The sequence below is a fragment of the Eutrigla gurnardus genome (genome assembly GCF_963514095.1).
Source record: "Eutrigla gurnardus genome assembly, chromosome: 16".
NCBI classification, from domain to species: Eukaryota; Metazoa; Chordata; class Actinopteri; order Perciformes; family Triglidae; genus Eutrigla; species Eutrigla gurnardus.
In genome coordinates, this window is record NC_139927.1 from 15063490 (window position 1) to 15086160 (window position 22671).

At 41.9% G+C, this 22671-nt stretch overlaps 1 protein-coding gene across 1 annotated transcript in view; it reads left to right on the top strand.

Annotated features, from left to right (window-relative positions):
- The window catches only part of man1a1 (mannosidase, alpha, class 1A, member 1), a 132167-nt gene extending 114360 nt beyond the window's left edge, over window positions 1-17807 (top strand). The window contains exons 6-12 of the mRNA XM_084030808.1: window positions 857-980; window positions 1713-1806; window positions 6646-6761; window positions 8381-8600; window positions 8769-8941; window positions 9247-9362; window positions 12771-17807. Coding sequence (XP_083886934.1) covers window positions 857-980; window positions 1713-1806; window positions 6646-6761; window positions 8381-8600; window positions 8769-8941; window positions 9247-9362; window positions 12771-12897 — 970 coding nt within the window. The 3' untranslated portion in view covers window positions 12898-17807. The remainder of the gene's footprint in view (window positions 1-856; window positions 981-1712; window positions 1807-6645; window positions 6762-8380; window positions 8601-8768; window positions 8942-9246; window positions 9363-12770) is intronic.
- Window positions 17808-22671: the final 4864 nt, after the last annotated feature.

The following is a 22671-nucleotide window of genomic DNA, read 5'->3' on the forward strand; positions in this document are numbered from 1 at the left end:
TCCTTTCTCTCATTTATTCATGTTTGCAGCTCGTGTCCACACGTAGTTGTCATGGTGCACATGTCCTGCTGTGTTAATATGCATTCATGAGTAGTTACTTGAAGCATCGCCTCCACAGCCATTAGTCCTTAGCCTGGAAGTGATCTGTCACTGGTTCTAATGATCCAACCCACACACGACCTGTTGCCAGGTCTTCTGTCCTTGTCAAGCATGCCAGAGGTTGGTAATTGTCACATATGGCCTGAGAGTCGAGGCAGCTTGGTCGTGACCAAGGGCAACATCAGGGGAGAGCGTGGGGTCCACAGGCTCTGATCGTCTCACCTAGAGACACCGGCAAGAATGTGAAGTGCTGCCAAAACACAACATCAAAGGAAAAATATGATGGATGGAGTGTGAAGTTTGCTTTTAGTGTCATTAATGTAAATCGGTGTGTATTAATTCCTAAGAATGTCACTAGCAAAAAGCAAAAGATGGCTTTCTGAAAAGCGCCGTGTAAAAACATTTGAGTCGTCCTCACAGTTAAAAGCCTGAGTGCTGAGTCACTGAGAGTCTGACGTTTTGGGGATTTACCGCCTCTATTCAGCTGTCAGTTTAATATCGAGACAATGAGGGTTTTCTCTGTACTCATGAATTGCTTTTTCAACATGATTGACAGCCTGTTATTGTGTCTTAGCTAACAAAGGACTTGTGGGTATTAGCACAAATTAATGTGAAATATACACAAGTTGAAACAAGTTGAGGTTGTTATGCTTATGTGGGAAGAAAAGTGCACACAGAGTGTTTCTCTGCAATTGTACATCAGTTTGCCGTCCCGTGTTTCAAACAGAATCCTCCTTTTCTTTTCATCTTTGTCCAGTGGTATTGGTAGAAACTGGCCCTGGGCTTCAGGCGGCAGCAGCATCCTGGCAGAATATGGCACCCTGCATCTGGAGTTCATGCACCTCAGCAAACTCTCAGGGAATCCTGAGTTCGCACAGAAGGTAACCGACACGCATGGGAATGGATATGACTTTTTCTTACACTTCCAGAAGATTTTCACTTTTGCACTTTTGCACTTTCTTGTCTGTAATGTCGGAGGGTTCTTAGAGGTGATTTCCTGGATGCAAAAATAAGAGCGAACCAGACCCGTCAACTCTTTTTCCTGATTTCCACAGAGATATATAATGACATGTAGAACAGTTTCATACATTCCTTATCACATGCATCCATATTTTATTATTGTTCATACCAATACCAGTATCATAAATGCCTCTGATAAGGCCTAAAATGCTGGATTGGGTATCAGCGAGTCTACGCACCAATCAGATAACAATCACCAGATTAGGAGTTCCTGCCCGAACTACTTCCACACACCTGTGTTTTTGCCCTGATAATGTTGCATAATGAACAGCGTGTTGGAATCGGCAGGAGGAGAGCTAGTTAAAGTTAGCTGCTAGCAGCCGGTAGGCAGCCCAGTGCTGCTCGGCTAAATAACAGTTGATGGAAGATGAGCATTGAACTCTATTCAGTAGAGTTGAGTAGATTATAACAATGTCACAATGCATTCAAATGTAATCTTGTATGATTGAGTTTTTTTAGAAACTTGAATAAATAGAGTTGAATGTTTTGACAGCAATATAAAACAGATATTAGAGAGGAAATTATGAGCTCTTTCACTTCTAACATCTAGTTTTAAGTGAGCTTTACTTTGTATTTGTGCCTTTCATCATTAGGTAATGAACATCCGGAAAGTGCTAAACCGCCTGGACAAACCCCAGGGGCTGTACCCCAACTACCTGAACCCCAACAGCGGCCAGTGGGGCCAACGTAAGTCCTCTTCACCACTCTTATCACACATCCCATTCAGTTTTCTTCTGCTGCCTTTCTCCTACATTACCCACGTGTATAGCACTGGCAGCACCTGAGTGGGAACGCTGCCCTCTGGCTCAGGAGTCTTAGATGCTGTGCCAACCAGCATTTATCCTGCTGTTTCTTATTTCCGTACACACATGGATGTTGAACACGTGACTTTCGCTTGTCTGCTAGAAACTAGACAGTCCAGTTCCCCGAGTCAGCACTCGCATTAGAGCGGATTTAAGCTGCCAGTGTGCTTTGGGATACTCCTTAGTGCTGCTTTTAATATAGTAGGTCATTCTATTAACTGAAAAGTAAAATGGATTGGACTTCTGCAGTTCTTAAAGAGGGATTAAACATTGCATTTCCGTGCTTGGTGTTGCCCGTCACTGTGGACGTCATTGCGGCCGAACGCTTTCTGACCTGTGCCATGCTTTGTAGACACAAATGCAAGACTGGCTCATGATTTCCAACAGAAGAGATGGAATAGAGGGGGAAAGAGATGTGACTACAGTGTGATTAAAATGGAAATCACAGGCTGAAATCTTTATGTTAATCATTCAATGGACTTTGAGGCTTATCTTAGAAAGATTTATCCAAAAAAGTTGCATTAGTCAACTGAAGAACGTCACAGAGGTTCAACCTTTTCTTTCCCAAGATGCCGCTGAAACACTAATGCATGCAAATTACCGCTTGTCTGGATCACTGCAATGCACTTTATTCAGAATTTTCGGAGAAAACTATTCTACACCTGTAATTTGTGCCAATGATAACCAGAATGCAAATATCCTTCTGATGTCACATTCACTTCACTGGCTCCTGCTCAGATTTTAGAATTTGCTTGCTCCCAATTACAGTACAAAATAATTGCTTTCGATTTCTAGAGCTCCAAATCAGAGACGGGTTTTTGTTTAAAACCTTCTATAGTGAGAAGGGCTAAAATATCAAATTAATACAACTTGATCAGTAACTATTCTTAAGTAAATAACTCAATTTATCCCTATTGAAGGACCCCCTCGAAAATTAGATGATTCATCTCAAGGGGCTATCCTGAATAAATAAATTCAAATTCAAATTCTATGAAGTTTTTTTAAGCCTAACATTGACTGCTTTCAGCTTTTTAATTCCGTATATTCAGTTGTTCATCATCTTTTATCATAACAAATTGGATCTCTTTGGCAAAACAAACAATTTGAATACAGCATTTTGGGTTTTGCAAAACTATGATGACTGTTTTTTACATTTAATAGTATTTGGCATTTCCGACACACACTCTAGATGTAACACATATTTTTCTTCTAAACACAAGATGATAGAAAAAAAAGATCTAGTATGCTGTCCCCGCAAAGTGTCCGTTTTTTTTCTTCTTCAGGTTTTAAAATGTATTTATTTGTTACCATCCCTGGTCAGCATTGAGTAAACCTGATTCAGACTTTGTGATGTTTTTATTTGTCATATTTCTTTTGGACTAACATTTTTTACAGAATTTTGTCTTGAGATGATTTTGTTGAACTTGTTTTTATCCTCCTCATTCAAAACTGCCCAGTTTTATTCATCTTTGATTATTTGTCCTTTTTCATTTTTGAACTTGTTGAAAAGCAGATTGAATTGCTTTCGTCTGTATGAAAATTTCCATATAAATAAAGTTATTGTCGCAGGTCAGAATTAAAGCTAAAATATGAACATTCCCTTCAGCTACAGTCAGCAGGTTTTGACATCAAAGTTTAGTGTATCTTCTTTGACATTCGTCATATCAGACAACAGACTGACTCAACAATGCATAAGTGAACGGATTGATTTTACATTGTTACAGAAAGAGAAATATATATATATATATATATATATATATATATATATATATATATATATATAATGGTGAAAGGATGTAAGGTGTAGTTTGGGAGAGAGAATCCAGCAGTAAAAGACTTGCTTAATGCCACTTGTCATATGTCAGAGTAAACGGCCAGCTGAGTAGATATCATTAGGGTGACACTGACAAGGAAGGCCTGGAAACCAAAATCCATTTCCAACCTATTCTTAAAGCAGCTTAAATTGTTTTTGACCACAAGAGTGAAGAAATTGGTCTTCAGAACAAACTCAAAGTGACAAGCCTTGACATAGCTTCTATATCAAATTATCAAGTTCCTAAAGGAATAGTTTGACCTTCTTTGGAAACCAGTTTCTTGTGGAGAGTTACATGAGAACATTGACACCGCTGTCTCATCCGTACGGTAACTATAAAGCTACAGCCGAGAGACAGTTTGCTTTTGTCATCTTCACCAAACAGTCTGGCACATAACCCCTCGACCCACAGATTATTGATTTAAGTCTTTGGTTTTTGTGCAAATCAATGATCTACAACATGTTAATTAGCCAGCTCTTAATGCTAAGCTAAGCATCTTATGGCGTGAACATTGTATATAAAGGATGGACATAAGCGTGGTATTTATATTCTCAAGTGACCAAGAGTGTTGTTGATCTCTAATTGTCTAACTCAGCAAGAAAGCAAAGACACATATTTGCAAAATGTCAAACTGGCACTCAAGTCTTATAGCAAGCTAACGCTAATCTGCACGTACACCCGCCCAATGAAATGGTCATTGCCGGTTTATCTAAATCCTGAAACAAATCTCTGCATTTTAGTCTTTTATTTTAACCAAATTCCAGAGACCTGAATTCATTTCTATAGCACAGAATCAGGACAGAATTGATCTCAGGGCACTTTTCACATAGAGGACGTCTAGCCTGTACTTCTATTTATAATATAATTTACATAATTGACAGCCAGGAAAATCTCCCTTTAAACAGGCAGAAACCTCGGGACCAGGCCTTTGGTGGTCTCCCATCGTCTTCTACCGGTTGGGTTGGGACCTGAACACAACGTCAGCAACATACGAAAAATAATCCTTTAGCCTGCTGTTTTCTTTCCAATTCTGCCACTTACTAATAACTGCAAAGATTTGGCACACTAGACCAATTATGGATTAAAAACTTGTTTGTGGCAGTATTTTCCACTAAATAGTACAGGAACATTTGTACTTTATTGTTGTGAGACTGTGGTGTTTGAATCAAAAGGAAATACACATACAGATCTGTAAAAGTTGCAAGGATCCACTGAGACTGCTGCAATTCAGTTTTTAAATTAATGGAACTCAATAACGTTTCATGCTTAATAGGATTTAATACCCATTTCACCTGAAAAAGGTCAAATTTTCTGTTCTGAACAGTCACTGTTCTACATAAAACCAAGGCATATTTCTCCTGATTTCCACGAGAAAGTTGTGCCATTACATTAGAAATCCCTTGATCCAGTTTTAATGTTTAGTTTTTTGTATCCACTGATGTGCTTCTGAGTGCTCCTTTGTTTTGTTTTATATGTAGCCCTTTGATTGGAGGTTGAATATGAACCTGCATCTCTGGTCTACTTGCTTTTATGACCTGATGCAAGTAAAAGTACATCCACGGTTATAATTGTTGACATTTAGCAGACACTCTTAACCAGAGCCAGTAACTGTGTTTTTCATCCAAGTATTTTATGCAAATGATAATTCACTTAGGAACGCTGAATAGGAACCGTTTCAACAGAAAAGAAGGGGAAACATGCTTTAATTCTTTGTCAGGGAGGCTTTTTCATCTTGAAAGACATTATGCAGTAGTGATGGGAATGCATTTGTTAAATAAATTATGACCTAGGGATGTTTGCAGCCTAATGTTGTCTGAAAAATATCTCTCCACCACAGCCCACAGAAATGCTTCTGTGTCTTCGTATGCTGTAGGTACACACAAAACCGAGTCATGTTTCAGCCTATTGATGTTTAATCCAAACAGCTGCCGTGTGGGTAAGACATGCTGAGTAACCGTTCCCACCCGCCCTCTGCTTCAAAGTATCTATTTAAGTGTGTTTATACACAAATTTGTGATCTTTCACTGGAATCCGACAGCTCTGTTTAGAGCGCGCGTCATCCCTCAGGACGCTCCTGTTTTAATATGGTTTCAATATTGAACTCGGTGCTCTTGTGGGCTCAGCACCAACACATTCCCCGTCCCACCTGCCTCCTTTCTTTTCACTTCAAGATGATCACAGCTGACATTTAATCTCTGAGCTCCACAAACAGGACTGGACTCTGTTAATGACACATGCATATGGATGAGCCTCCTCTGATAATCAGTGGGGTGAAAACAAAAGCTCGGCTGGCTGGAGGCTCACCCAAGATAACACACACACACCTACACACACACACACACACACACCTGATAATACTGTGGTATGTTCTCTTCCTATTACACACATATATCTCGTGCTGTGTCATGTGAGGCTAATCTATGGATGGGCCAACGGTTGTAATCAAACCACCAAACAGCAGGGAGGGAGGGGGGCTTACCTCCATGAAGACACCAACAATGTTTCATCAACCATGGCTGAAATAGCCACTATTGCTATTTCTGCATGTTGGGAAGTCCCAAATATGCCGGATAATCAAACTGCATCCTGTCTGAGTTTATAACTCACTGGATAATTCACTGTGAATGGCAAGACACACGTCAGTTGTTTTTTTACAGTGTGAACAGTTGGGGTTTAAATTGAATAAATGGATAAAAAGGATGCCAAAATAACCCCATAATGCCAATAAGTTCAAAAGTATGAAGTCTCAACACTGATTGGTTTTCTCCACATTTATGTCACGTGATTGGTGTTTTTGCGTTAACTTTGTGGGCTATAGTGCTGCGCAAAAAAGTTGCTTTGCGTTTGCTGTGAACACACCATATCAGTGTTTGTGTGTTTTATAATCTGTGTTTATCTGTGTGTTGCAGATCACGTGTCTGTGGGCGGACTAGGTGACAGTTTCTACGAGTACCTGCTCAAGGCCTGGCTGATGTCTGATAAGACTGACGAGGAGGGCAAGAAGATGTATTATGATGCCCTGCAGGTAACACACACACACACACACACATCTCATCACTCAGGGTTGAGGTGACTTTGAGAATGAAACGGAAGGCCGACAAATTCTTACTTTCAGTCATAGATTCACTGGAGCTTCAACAATAAGTCAATAGACATACAAAACACAACTAATTTGATCATTTATTTATAATTTCAGTCATTTATCAAGCACCAATATTCTCCATTTCCAGCCTCCAGTGACGGGTTGCTGCTTTTTCTCCGACTGCAACTGAACATTTTGAACAGGTTTTCTAGGTGTAATTGTACAACCGAAACAGGAATCATCATTTGTCACCTTTCCGCATGGCCCCTAAACGCACCATCTGCGAACAGCGTCCCGGCCATCACATCACGTCATGCCGCTGATCTCTACGGGCTGCAATCTCCAATCTGTTGCCCTCGTGCCACTGAGCAGTGCAGTCTGTCGCACGGCCGAAGGCGGTCTGACATCGCAGTGTTTTTCAACGGCGACGAGATGTGAAAATGTCGAGTGTACAGCCAGTGACCTCTAAGTGGAAGTTGTTCTCATTGAGTGTGGACATCGGGGTTTTTGAATGTGGGGATTATAGATGGAGAGCAGATAATAGGCAACAAACATGAGGTCAGCTGTAGAGATTGAAACGTGGCGGCACCGTTGTGTTTATTTCTCCCCGCTGGAGAGATATTGGAGTAATCTCGTCGCCCAAATTACCTTGAAGCTGTTGCTCACGAGATAATAAAAGCAATCATTTAAATGATGACATGTTATTACCATAAATATTTTCTGTGGGCGACTGAGATTGTAGATGGTGTTTCCCTAAATTAACTTCTCTTTGACTGAGTTTTTTTATGCTTTTAGTAGCAATTTTGTGATTAAGTATTCTTTGACTTCGACCACTGCCACGCCCCAAATGTTTAGTGTTTTCGTCTTTAATCCTCGCTGTAGGAGCCAGATAGTGAGTTTGAGTGGATGAAAGATGAGGCCACAGGCAGAGATGAACACTTTTATGTGAGAAGACATAAAGAGAGACACATGACAGACGGGCAGACTTCTCTCTGTTTGAGACAAATTCTGGACTTAAGTCGTGCTGACAAGCGGAGGGTCTCAGCTGGGGGGAGCCGACTCTCTGATTGTTTTTCTGTAACACACTGGGGACCAAATATATTCAGGTGGCGACTATAATGCAGAATTACTCATGCAGGGATTCTTCACCTATTATCCGTCCCGATCTTCAAGGATTATAGGCGTTCTTGGGAGCAGCAGGGTGATAATCTGAGTCATAGCAGGGAAATGATGCGATCACGTGCCCTGGGCCACTTTAAAGGGTCAGTACACCCAAAATTGGAAGTATTACTTTTAAGCTTTGATGTGCTGTGGACTTGGCAGATATACAGTATCAGTACTATTATTTTGTAAAAGGTGGTTTGGATAAACCATATATTTTTAAAACAACAATCAATCGAGGTACATTCACACCAAACGTGAAGCAAATTTTCAATGACATGATTACAGATAACGGGACCAATGTTGGATTCATGTCTGCATCTTCACTTGTGGGATTCAGGGATGAGGACAAAACCTAAACCAGCCCTCATAAAGCCCTTTCATCACTCTTTGACTTTCAGGCGATAGAAACCAACCTGATGAGGAAGTCGAGCGGCGGGCTGACCTACATAGCCGAGTGGAAGGGGGGGCTGCTGGAGCATAAGATGGGTCACCTGACCTGCTTCGCCGGTGGGATGATCGCTCTGGGCGCTGACGGGGCGCCCACCGACAAGACGGGCCACCAGATGGAGCAGGCCGCCGAGATCGCCCGGACCTGTCACGAGTCTTACGCCAGGACCGGTAATTCTTAAAGGCTCCTATGTTTTACAGATAACTTTCTGACTTTTAACTGTCATATGGAGGCATCAGCAGTACATTGAGGATGTTTCATAACCAGTTAAAAGTTCCTTATAGTAACTTTGAGCTACATGTAGTTCAGATATCAGCTGATGATTTTCTCCCCTCTAGCTTTGAAGCTGGGACCAGAAGCGTTTCGTTTCGACGGCGGAGTGGAGGCCATCGCCACCCGCCAGAACGAGAAATACTTCATCCTCCGTCCCGAGGTCATAGAGACCTACATGTACATGTGGAGGTTCACCCACGACCCCAAATACAGGGAGTGGGGCTGGGAGGCTGTTCAGGTAAAACATCTTGGTCGTATTGTATTCACAAGAGCTTGACAGAAATGTTCACATCCTGCCCGTTGAATTGAATTTGAAGTAAAGTAGGTCATTTCAGATTACATTAAACAGGTTGGCGGCTTCTCACAATGCTCTAAGATAAATCAAATCAGGACGGAAGCGAACAGGAGGTCGATTTATTTAACTTGTTGTTATATTCAGCAAATACCTGCCCTGTGGGTTTAGTGATATTTTAAGTACATAGCGTTTGATTGATCTCGCTGGTGTGTTTCTCTCTTCCTGCTGTGTCGGCGTCCCTCCGTCAGGCCTTGGAGCAGCACTGTAAAGTCGAGGGAGGATACAGCGGTATCAGAGACGTCTACGCTTCGACCCCCAACCACGACGACGTACAGCAGAGCTTCTACTTGGCCGAGACACTCAAGTAAGACACACAGTCCCAACATATTTACATTCCTATCACTTCTGCCCTCGTTATTGTGCTGCGTTGCACTTCATGGAGGGACAAGACCTTCACCTCCCCAAAGGTCGATGTGTCTCTCACACACAACACACAAAATATGATGTAGTCATTCATTCAGACTCGGCTCTAGGGGGTTGCAAAAGGTCACTGGGAAGCTTTCTTCACTGCACAGTCTCTCACAAGAACACATTGAGTGAATCTGAGAGACTTTTCGAGGAATCATTTAGTTCATCTCTCATCTGGTAACGCTACGCAAGAAAAACCAAACAGAACATAAAGAGGAGCTCATTCCTGTTGTGCAATTTTTTTTTTAAATCGGCATCATAACAGCTGCATGCCAGCATATAAATGACCACTTGTAACTTCTATAACTAGTTAATGGAGCTGTATCGAATAGTTGGAAGCATCCAGAGCTTCATTAAATATTGCTATTATTAGGAATGCGCCCAATAGTCCAACTTCTATTTACCTCTCTCTGTCACTCTCTCTCCAACACACGCACAGCGAGTGAAGCAGCACACAAAACAAAACCGAAAACAGAGTTTGCTGTGAGCAGTTTCATTAAGGAACTTGTCAAATGTATTTAATTGTTAGCTATGCCGACGACATTAAATTGGATTGAAGGCAGACGTCTCCACAAATAATAATTATAATAATAATACATTTAATTATCTGGCCCGAGGTACTCAAAGACACTTTGCATATAAAGAAATAAAATAAAACACCAGTGAAAACCACAGAAATAATCACAGGTTAAAAGCAGTTCTGTTACATCTCTTCAAGACGAGGCTACTCACACTAAAACAGTCTAGACTGATCAATAGCACAGCGGGTAAGAGAAACAATATGTATTTTTGAATCATGGAGTGAACTGTCTCTTTAAATGGTAGAGAAAACAGAAACTGTGAAAAACAGCACATGTGCCAACACACCACAGGCAGCTACTACTTCTCATTTCCTCTTAATAGACGCCTGATAATTTTACTTAACTGTGTGTGTGTGTGCGTGTGTGTGTGTGTGTGTGTGCGTGTGTGTGTGTGTGTGTGTGTGTGGATACAAATGGCTCTTTAAGTGTGTTGTCAGCCACGCAGTGTGATGTCTGGTGGCTAATAGGGCTTTTCCTCTCAGATGGTTCTCCAACTGTGTTCAGGAAGACAGTCTGTTTTAAACCATGAACTACAGTTTAACAAGTGTGAAACAAGTGTGTGTGTGTGTGTGTGTGTGTGTGTGTGAGAGAGAGAGAGAGAGTGTGTGTTGCACACTACACATTTAAAGCTACAATAATATAAAAGTACCCATTCACGTTTTTTGTTGTTGTTTTTTCGCTGATTTTAAATATTTGCAGATCCATTTATTTAAAAATGTGATTAGGCAATTATTTTAATAATGGAGTGTTCTGCATCCTTTTGGTCGTCACAGTGTCTGAACATATGGAAACATGTCTTCCAATGTTTTGTTTTGTCCAACCAAAAGTCCAAAACCCAAAACATATTCAGTTCTTCATTATAAAACCCAGCAAGTATTAACATTTAGAACCAGTGAAATTGTCAACGGTTAATTTATTATCCAAGTAGATTAGCTTGCAGTGGACTAGAGAATTATTAGTCTACTTCATATGCTGTTTGTTTTGATTTATTCATTTATTTGATACCGTTAATGGATTTTTTTCTTTTGATTTTCAAACCTCCATTCACCACCCTGTTGTTCCCGCGTCTGACCTCTTTTCACTCAAGCTGGAAGCAGAAGTGTTTTTTCATGGCACGTCAATAGAATCCGCTCGTCATCTCTGATATAGTGGTTGGTATCCCTCCCCCAGTTCACCTGCCCCCTTCTATGGTTTTTCTTCCTCCGCTTCACGCCAGGAAGTCAAGGTTAGGGCGAGCTGCCATCCAATCCAGCTTTTTTATAGGCAGTAAATATCAAACAGGAGACACCTTTACTCCTGATTACAGCACCCAAACAGAGTGAGATGCCCATCCACCGGTCCACATGCACACAAGTGATGTGTCACAAAAATCCCACCCAACACGTGGGATGAAGTGAGATATGTGCGATGCATCTTCAGACGCGTGATACAGTGTTTTACATCTGAGTGCCATTGACCACCGGCTGGGACGACAGCATGATGATTGCCTCATCCGTCACACCCCCGACATCAGAGACGGACCTGAAAATATCAATCCCATTTAGCAGCAGTGCCACCAGTCTAATCCCCCTAATGTTACTCTGGGATCCTGGCATCAGCAGAGCCACTTCCAGTATCCGTCTTCCCGCCGCTGCCAAGGCCACAACGCCATATGTCACTCCGCTGTCTGCCTCCAATCACTCACTGGCTTCTTGTGGTTTGTCGGCGGGCGGAGGAGGAGGAGGAGGACAGGGACTCGTCGTGGAGGTCGAGCTCTGCTGAATCATTCGTTTTAGTCGTCCCTCGTCTTCGGTGTGAATTTTCTCCCCAAACTTTCCCTAAACGACTCTTTTTTTGTATTGATCCCCTTCGTAATGATGAGATAGGACGTTGAACACCCCGGACCAGAGTCTCTCTTTATCTGCTTTCGAACCCTCGTTTGATGGGTGATGTTATTTTGATCCGATGACATTGCACAGCAGAATTTCATTGTTTTTCATAACCTGGTCCTCTCCTCTCCGTTCCAATATCTCTAAGGACATCAAACACTGAGGGGTAAAGAGTTTAGATCCCAAAATGAGTCATCTTCCGCACCTTTATGAAATCCCAACATTGTTTTTATATCAGTACTGATAACGTGCATGAAAGCAGGTGATCGGGTGGAATCTACAGCAGATTTAAGACTTTGGAATTTATTTGGATTATTTATAGCAAATCCAGTTTCTCACATTTTCATCAGTGGATTTATTTTTCTCCAGACCTCGTGTGCTGGGGAACCCATTACATCATTTCTAATTGTACTGCTATTTGTGATGTTTTTATACACAACCCACAGACTCATTTTGTGACTGAAGTATTCCTTTAAGAATTCTGATTATATATTTGCTTAATGCGTCTGTGTATAATATTTTGACACTTTCTAATTTCCTTCCCCTTGTGTTGACGGCTTTTCAATTCCTAAAAGATAATATATGTGTTCATCGGGCCACGTTTTAATGGTGCAAGTACAACAACCAGTGCCCCTTTTAGTGTGAGGAGATAGAATCAGCTTGTACCTGAATATGGAGCCCTTGATATAATAATAATAACTTTATTTATATAGCACCTTTAAAAACAGCAGTACAAAGTGCTTTTGACAGAGAAAATCACGATGGCCTGTGCTTATTTTTGAATCTTCTGAAAGGTTTTCATGCACGTCTCCTACATGTTGTTAAATGAGCTCTTTGCCTCCCTCTCTCCGTCAGGTATCTCTACCTGCTCTTCTCTGAAGACGACCACCTCCCGTTCGACAACTGGGTCTTCAACACCGAGGCTCACCCTCTGCCCGTCATCAAGAAGGACAAAACGGACCTCCCCAACGAGGTGGAGTAGCGGAGCGGACGCCCCAAACCAGTGAGAACCTCTGATCCTGTACACCTGAGCCTCCAGCTGTCTGTCTAAAGTCACTTTTAGCCATTTGGAGTCCCCACTGGTTACAGATTGCCTCTTGATCGGGATTTCACTTTTTTTTTTTTTCTTCTTTTTAATGGGATCCTAACAGAATTTGAGCCTCTCGCTGCTGAATTCTTGCTGTAGAATCCAGTTTGTTTGTTTTTATTTTTGTTGACGCAACGTCTTTCCTGCCGGATAGCGTAATAACTCAAAGGACTGCAGCGACGTCGGAGAGGTATCGTAAGTGTTTAATATCCTCGTGTTTATAAAAGCGGTACTCTCTGACGATGTCAAGCGACGGTTTTGACTTCCGGTTACTTTGAACTCGTGAGACAGTGCAGTTATCACGTTATTCGTCAGTGATTCCGTTGTTCGTAGCTACAGTTTTTGTGAAAGGGGACCACTGATGGACCTGAAAGCAGTTCTCTTCCTAACGTGGACACTTTGGACCTCCGGGGCACCAAAACCCCCACGGAGATCCGCGGGTCTTGTCTGAGGATTAAAAGGCTGACTTGGTGAGCTGAAGGACGCTCCGTTAATTCATCATGCGTCGTCTTTTACTTCTGCTCTGCCGCTTCGATCTCTGAATAGGAAAACGTTTTTTTTTCCTCCACCTCCACCTGCACCGCCACCACCCGACTGCTGCCGTCTTCAGAGAAACATTTCCTTTTATGAAAACGTGTGTTTGTCTCTGTGGGAGTAAACGAAAGACTCAGCACAACCCGATCCTCTTTTTATAAACCCACAAACCTTTAAAAGACCTCTACATCCCCCCTCCCCCTCCCCCCCCTAATTACCAGACTGCTGCTTCCTTCCTCTGAGTGTTCGGTGTGACCCGGGACGACCCGGTGTGACCCGGGACGACCAGCCACACCGGTTCTTTACCTGCCAGTCATTTCACACAAAGCTCCTCCTGCTTATCTCATCTGTAGCTCTATCTGGCTTTCTGGATCCTGGATTTCTTTGCTTTGCACTGATATTTATGGGGATTGATCGATGCAGGATTTTATTTTTTATTTTCACTCATTGCTATCTGGGCGAGAACAAAACCCTTTATGTTGATAATTACAGGCTTTAAAAGTAAATGATAGCCTTGTCGGACCAAAAAGAACAAGAGGTCCACGTTTCATGGATTTCTGAACTGTAGATACAGTTCCTTTGGAGAGAAAAAGATAAATTATTTTTGGCTTCTGAAGAATTTAAATTTTGTAATTTGGCAACACCCTCTACAAATATTTATAACCTTTGATTTGAACACATTTTGTTTGTAAAAACTTGATATTTCGACCACATAATTCTTTCCTGAGGAGGCTCCCGGTTGATCACATTCATCAGCAAACCTGGTGTCCGTCGAACCCTCTGTTTCTGTTGTATGTGTGTCGCTGTGTCTTCTTCATGTCTCCGTGGTCCAGTTCCATGGTCCAGTTCCACGGTCCAGTTCCACGGTCCAGCTCCACCGTAGGCAGCCTGTATGATCTTCTCTCCTCTATGAGGAGACGCAGACACTCAACTCTGCTGTTATATTTCACCTTCACACAAAAGAAGCCATACTGATTCAAAACAGCTTTACCATTCTGTCGTTGACATTTTCGTTGACTTCACCCTCCACGTATACGGGGGGACGGAGGGGACGGAGGGGAGGGGGGGTTCTTGTCATTTTCATCTGAGTACAACTCATCAAAGTGGGTTATTTAGTTGGATTTCACGCCGGAGATTTCTCCTGATGCCACACAGAACTGTAGCCAGATAAAACCAGTTTAGTCTTCAATCTAGTGCCTTCACTGTCGAGAACGAGGAGTCGGAGGGAAAAGCAGCTCGCACAAACACAAAAGAGGAGAGTTTTAAATAGTCGTAGAGCTTTAAGTTAAGCCCCCATGTCTCAGATGAGGATTATAGCAAAACTAGACACTGATTGAAGGATAATTCCTGCTTTGGTTTCAAAGTAGCCCGAGAGTTGGTGGACAAACTTTTTTGTCATAAGAGGGGGATCAAACTTTAAGTCTGTTATTTCTCTTGAGGCCAACATCTGTCAGGAACCATCGTTAAATGGTTTAAGACCAGTAGAGGTCCCCCGTCACCAGTCATTTCCAGGACAACACTGACATCTAGTGGTGTGATCTTGCTATTACAGTCCATATGGAAGGCAGGACCATTATGTAACAGTCTCTCATACACTGTATGTGATTCTCGCCACAACTTCTGACTCAAAGTGTCGAAAGAAGTTTAAATCCCGTAACTGAAGATCAAAAGTCAGCTAAGCTGGGTTTTTTAAATGATGTATTTTACCTGTGGACCTCTGGTGGATGGAATCAGAACTTCAGTCATGCAGCGTTGCCAGCTGTAGATTGTTCACCCGAGTTTAGGTCTTCTTACAACCAAATTGTTTGAGTTTTCTGCTGCAGGACGATGGGATGAATAGCTTTGACCCAATAACGTCCTCCTGGAACAAGAAAAGCTCATCAAACGTTCAGAGCTAAAGAGAAACATGTAAAGGAATGACCGACTGCAAATGGAAGATTTAAATGTTTAGGTTACCTAGTTGTAATTATTCCAAATGAACACTGCTAAAGTCCCAAATTTCACCTCATTTGTTTCTAATTCAAATAAAAAGCTCTTTGCCATTTTAATGCCCGACACAGACGTATCAATGAGTGGGCGTTTCCCTCCATATTTAATATAGTTTAGAGTTCCTGAGCTGTGATAAATCTCCTCCATGTTCTTCACGTCACTGTACAGACGACAGTGTCCTCGTGTTTGATCTGTGTTTTTGTTTCGTTGCTTCAGAGGCTTTTATTATCCGCGTGGTGTTGTGTTGTAACGGTCGATTGTTGCTGATTGTGTTAATTTATTCAGTCGTAGTGAAACATAGGACTTGGGAGTGGGGGGGGGGGGGGGGTTGGGAGCTGGCCCCCAGGTGGCGCTGGGGGTTTAATGGTTCACAGCTGCACCCTAAACTTTCTGCGGGTGATTGCATATTTGTCTACCAAAAAATACAGATAAAAAGACATCCTGAACTGATGTCGCTAATGAAATGTAAAGGTCCCTTTAACATCACACGGTACCTTTAAAGTGATGTTAGAGGGTTTAGTGGAGGACCCGGGAGTCAATCAAACAACCTTACGGGGTTTGTATGAATGTACCATCCAATGTGAAGTGAAGAATATTTTATAGGCATTTATTATTGTTTTTATTTTTTATTTTCTTATGTTCCCTTCTCTGTGCTCTTGTTTTCTTTTTATCTTGGAAAGCACAAAAAGTCGAAGCAATGAAAAACAAAAAAAAGGAGGGAGTGACTCATCAAAGATGCAGGAAACGATCCAAATGAGCCGCTTCGAGGCGAATCAATACACGATGGACACGCAGGTCCATAGGAATATTCAGCAATATGGTGTAAAGGGCGTGTAGAGATGCGTGTTCACCTCATTGGCCCAGAGAATGCTCGTAATGAAGGAAAGTGAGGTTTTTCCAGTGCTGAAATGTAGCTCAGTGTCCATTATAAAGACACTTTAATGTTTTGATGTTTCTTTTAATTGGCTTCTTATCCTCTATAATTAAAAAGGAAAAAAAAAAGCGGTAAAGTCGTGCCGGTAAATCTTGAGCTGCTGATGATCTCAGGCTCGTTAAGTTTTATCCAGTAAAGTAAAATGTTAGAAATTCTGTTTTATGGTCCAGCTGGCAGGTAAGACACAGATGATGCTGCTTCAGTGTATTTATTTCAAGAACTGTGATGGATGGAAATAATTGAGTCAAACGCTTCGTTGCTCCACACAGAACTTCGTTTAACAAATTATCTATTTCCGGCTGCGTTGCAACGTTCAGGTATTGATGACCTGGATTTGGATGAGGTCAACCTTTATCATATTTGGGATCAAACTTTCCAGCGATGACGTGTTGTTTCCTACATTAAGTAACACGGCGAAACAAGGCTCAAAGATTTCTTAACGGGCATTTGAACGAACAGTTTCCTGTTAGAGGACAGCGGTTAAGGTTTGTTCGAGCATCTCTATGTTCTGTTTGATCTTCAGGGCATTTTGGGGATTATGAATATGTAAAGGTAACTGTGTCGAGGCGTAGAAACGTCGACCTTTAACTACCTGATCAACAAGGAAATGCAGAGTGTTTTTGTTTAGTTTTTTTCATGTGAGCCGTCAGTGTTCGTTCTGCTTCAGCTTCACAAAGTGTGACATCAGGCATCAGACTTTATTTTATTTTCTTGGTGATTTCTTTTCTTAATAGGTTGAATTGTTTTTGGTGATTTTTCTGAATATTGTGATGATGATCTGTTGGGTTCCAATGCCTTTCTATCGGTGAATATTAAAGGGGAATGCCACCTTCTTTTCTTTTCTTTTTTAATGAATTCAAAATTAAGTCAGTCCACAGTGAGAATGCACCACTTTCCCCAAAACAACTTCTAATTTATATTCCACTTCTGTCATTGCTTTTCTTCACAAGTGGTGCACGATCACTAAACATGACTGACGTGTCCCGAGGGACTCAGATAATCTGGATTTTTTAAATGGTTGGCGTTGCCCTTTATAGGTTGAAATGTGTGAAACCAAACTCAGAAATGTATCTGTACAAAATATTGCTGATAATCATTCCATTGCACATAGTTTACTTTGCGTTTATATGCAATATCTTAATTTTGTGGGGAAAATCTGTTTTATTGTGTTAATATTATTGTTGGAAAAAAAATGTAAATATTCCATTCCAGCTAAAATGAGCTGTTCTACATTTATATAAAAACAATCTTCTGAGTTTATGGATTAATATGATATTAATAAGCAGCAGACTTTTTAATAAACTATATTTGTTACACTTCTATTGTGAATAAAATAATCTTTTAATAAGTGGTGGTTTGGGATTCATGTTGTGTTGTTTGCTATGAATGCAGTTTGTGCTGAATGATTCATTCTTGAGAGTTTTTACATCTTATCTCTGAACATGTTTTTCCTCTTCAGAAACAACAACAGATTTATTTTTTAATAAATGTCACAGTGAGTCACGGTTTGCAGTCGTCCATGGCAACGACAAAGCAGTGGCCGCTCTCCAGGAAATGACTCGCTAGAATAGAAAACTCACGACACGACTCGTTTTAGTGTTCAAATGAGTTAAAAAATAACGAGTTGTGACATGAAAACATCAACCACGGACAAAGCAAATTCCAAAATAAAAGCATCAGACTGTGGTACACATGGGAACAAGGTAACGTCCCTGAAAGAGCATTTATAGGAGCAGTGTGGAGGATCTAGTGGCATCTAGTGTCGAGGGTGCAGATTGCATCAACGTGATAGATTCTCTAAAACCCTTCACACTGGCTCTTTAAATATGACTTCCTTGTTTGCTTTTTGCTTGGTAACAGCGGTTTGGGAACCTTGAGTTCTGATTTGAGACTTTTCATCTTGTGTGTCGTGAAACCTTTGACTCAGTTTCAACAACACGCTCAAATTAATTCAAAATCATCTCTCGGTTTAGTGTAAAGGTCTTTCTTAGACACTGTTTCACATCTCCAATCCACATTTAAAGCTGCTAGACAGCCTTTCTTTTTATTTGGCCTTTTCCAAAACCAAAATGAAGTCCTTCGTTTGAATATATTTGACCACTTTATATAAAAAGTGTAGTATATTGAAAAGCAGAAGCCAGTGAAACGCTTCACTCTGCCTTCACAGGAAATATAAGAGAGATGGGCATCACGGACGCCGAGGCTGCTTCTTTCCTTTCAGACGTTTTATCTCTCCGCCCAAAGATTGAGAACGGTTCTCTTATCTGGCCGAATGGCCGCTCCGGGACACGAGTTTAGTTTAGCCCAATTGTTCATCTTCATCACCTCTGTTATCTCCCACAGAGATAAAAACAACACGGCCCGTCTCTTCGATTCATCCTTTATTGCTTCCAGAGGACTGAAACCAATCAAGTCAAAGATTCCTCTTTTATTTGCTCGGTAGGCGTTAATAAATAAACAGACGCTTCAGACTGCACACCGATGCATTCATACTAACGGGGACGGCTGCAGCTGATGAAGACATTCTAACCGACTGAAAGCCCGACACGTGTCCACATCATCAGGACCTGTATTCATGTACCTGTACTCAGTTATGATCACTGGCGGAGCAGCAGTGTTCGTCTGTCTAACACCTGATCGTGAATAACAACCTACGTTCTGTATTTCTGCTGGCAGAATTAGTTTATAATATTTATTCAGATAATTCTGCTTCTGGATTATTAGATATTCTGATTGTGAATTCAATATTCAATCATCTAGAATATGATGATATTGTCTTTTGAGCACTGGAAATGATTTGTTATTATAAGCGTTTCAGGGGGGATTTAAATGACGTCACACTGATGTTAGGATCTGAACAACTGAAGCGTCTAATCAATAACTGATATCCAATGAGGGGGCGTGTCGGGGGTCAAAAGGTTGTGGAGTTCTGTAGTTGCGTTGTAGTCCTGATGGCCACCAGAGGGCAGCAGAGGACCACAGAACAGACGTCCTCTCCGACTCTCTGATCACAGTCACATTTATATCAACGTGAAATCTTAAATGCTTCGTTATACATTTAAAATTCTTAACCTTGTTTGCATTTTTAAATAAAATAAAAAGTCCTTGTTCCATTTAAGCCCCCAAGCAGCTTCCAGTAGCCTCTTCCACTCTAAAAGGTTGTGTTGTATTTTTGGACAAAGCCTGGCCTCTGGCAACATTACCACTTTAGCTTGATGTCTAAACACCCAGAAGACGCAGCCTCCTGTTACTCACGGCACAAAGTTGGTGTGTCCTCGGCCCGGTGTGTCCTCGGCCTTGAGGTGTGTCCTCGGTCCGGCGGTGTGTCCTCGGCCTTGAGGTGTGTCCTCGGCCCGGTGTGTCCTCGGCCTGGCGGTGTGTCCTCGGTCCGGCGGTGTGTCCTCGGCCCGGCGGTGTGTCCTCCTCGGCCCGGCGGTGTGTCCTCGGCCTGGCGGTGTGTCCTCGATCTGGCGGTGTGTCCTCGATCTGGCGGTGTGTCCTCGATCTGGCGGTGTGTCCTCGGTCTGGCGGTGTGTCCTCGATCTGGCGGTGTGTCCTCGGCCCGGCGTTGTGTCCTCGATCCGGTGTGTCCTCGGCCCGGCGTTGTGTCCTCGATCCGGTGTGTCCTCGGCCCGGCGTTGTGTCCTCGATCCGGTGTGTCCTCGGCCCGGCGGTGTGTCCTCGATCCGGTGTGTCCTCGGCCCGGCGGTGTGTCCTCGATCCGGTGTGTCCTCGGCCCGGCGGTGTGTCCTCCTCGGCCCGGCAGTGTGTCCTCGGCCCGGTACTTGAAGTGTGGTGTGGTGTGAAAACGAACTTTTCTTTAAAGGCAGATCAATGTTCCACGCTGCTGATCTTTATTACACGTCTTCATCTCGCTCTGGAGCCTTGAAGCAGAAAGCCGAGCTTTTCGTTTCACACATCGCAGAGAAACGTCAGTTTATAAACGGCATTTAAAAAAATCTCTGATATAGAATAGACTTGGTGAAGTTACTCAACGTGAGTTTAATTTGAAAGATCTGAGGGTTTTATTTCAGGGTGCTTTTGTTGGGGATTCAACGGTCTTCTATTAGAGAATTATTATCATTAATAATAATAATAATAATAATAATAATAATAATAATGGTAAAGCGATTAACATGCTTTCTGGAAACGTGAACATAGCAGCTAACACCCATATTGCTAGTTTGTTGGTGGTAAACTGTGCTAAATATTATGCTAACCATTAAGCTAATTGCATTTTGTTGATGCTAAAGCACTTTGTTTAGCAGAATAAATCCACTTTTAGTGCGATTTATCTCATTCTGGTTATTAAAATGCACTTGTTTAGTGAAGTGAAGGCATCATTTAATTCACTTTTTAAAATGAAAAATATGTATACGCAGAGTTAAAAAGAGAAACGTTGACTAAGAAAGTTATTAATAATAAGTACTTAATTCTCTGTAGCTAAAATATTAATTATTGTGATCCATGACAATTAATTTTGCAGATCTGATTGATCCTTGTAATGGTAGCTACAGTCAATGGCCACATTATTCACCTGCTGGTTAATGCAAATGTCTAAACAGCAAATGAACACAGTAACTGGAACATCCTGCCACCTTCCTCTCTGACTTCACTTATTTCTCCCTCTTCTTCCATCCTTCCTTCACTCCTCCCGTTGTTTTCGTCCACCTGCTGAACCACAGAGGACTCGGATTATCCTCCGTTTAAACAAGAAGAATAGAGCGGAGCTTACCATAGTGAACTACTTTCATTCAGCAGCATAGATTAGAACACTGGAGGACACAACCTCTGCTTCTGCCTGTGTGTGTGTGTGTGTGTGTGTGTGTGTGTGTGTGTGTGTGTGTGTGTGTGTGTGTGTGTGTGTGTGTGTGTGTGTGTGTGTGTGTGTGTGTGTGTGTGTGTGTGTGTGTGTGTGTGTGTGTGTGTGTGTGTGTGTGCGCGTGTGTGCGCGCGTTAGAGTAAATCTGCTGAGCCACAACAACCCCAAAGGAGGAACTGTTTTTCTCCCTTGTGCTCATCCTTTATTGAACAACACGAAATAGACTTCGGGGGTTTTTCCTCGTATTTGGGCTTTTTACTTCTTCCTAATAATTCTCTCATTGAAAAAAGTTCTTTGACTTTCTTGTAAACGATTTGATGGATGTAGCGTATACATATATATGGACAAATGGACGGTGCAAACTGTTTCTAAGGGTGAATCTTCGTGCACATAAAAGGTATCAGCATCCTTGTGATTTATTATCGAAGAGGAGCTGCTGTTTCAACGAGCTACACCGGCTTCCCTCCACAGCCTCGTTACTGATCCTGAATCCTGGAGCTTTTATCTGACATTTTCCCATCTATTCAGTTTCTAAAGCCTAAATTACACTCAGCTGGAAGGGGGGAAGACAAAAAGAGGGAAAGACAAAGGACATTTTGAACTTTCAGGTCATGCAAAGATCAGTTGAGGTGACATGTGAACTAGAAAACAAAGTTTCAGAGCACAAGAACGCGTAGCAGCACATCGACAGACTCCAGTTCCAGCCAACAGCACACATCAGATTCATTTAGGAAAAAAGGGATAAACCATCCAAAAACAGCAAGATGATCTCTGAATGCAGCAAAGTGGAGTGGAAATGGATTTTTCTTCTTCACCTGTGCATATTCATATTCACATACAACACACATTATCATCTTAGTGGACGCCGGTTACCATTTTTACACTCAACTGCTTTTAGATTCTAAAATATCTACATTTAATCACCTTTAAAACCCCTATAGTGGTCTGAGCTTTTTAATCCCACATCAGTCTAACCATAGTGTGTGTGTGTGTGTGTGTGTGTGTGTGTGTGTGTGTGTGTGTGTGTGTGTGTGTGTGTGTGTGTGTGTGTGTGTGTGTGTGTGTGTGTGTTTTATTTGTGACTACGTGTTTTTTTCTCCAGGTTTGAGCCATATCAGAGCTTATTCATTACGTAACCGTTATTATTGTCTCTCCTGTAGCTCACTCTCAGAGAGATTATGAAGCCTGATTATGTCCATTTAAGTGCATCAGTAAATGAAAATGCATGTACTTACAGTATATAGTAGCTGCATGGCTCATATGCAGTATATGAACATTTAGAAAAGATGCTGTTTCATCTTGAGCTGAGGAGAAACGGCTCGATCACTATGAGTGTGTGGTTTTGATGTCCAGTCGGTCGTAGCAGAGAAGCAGCAGCAAGTCTAAGTAA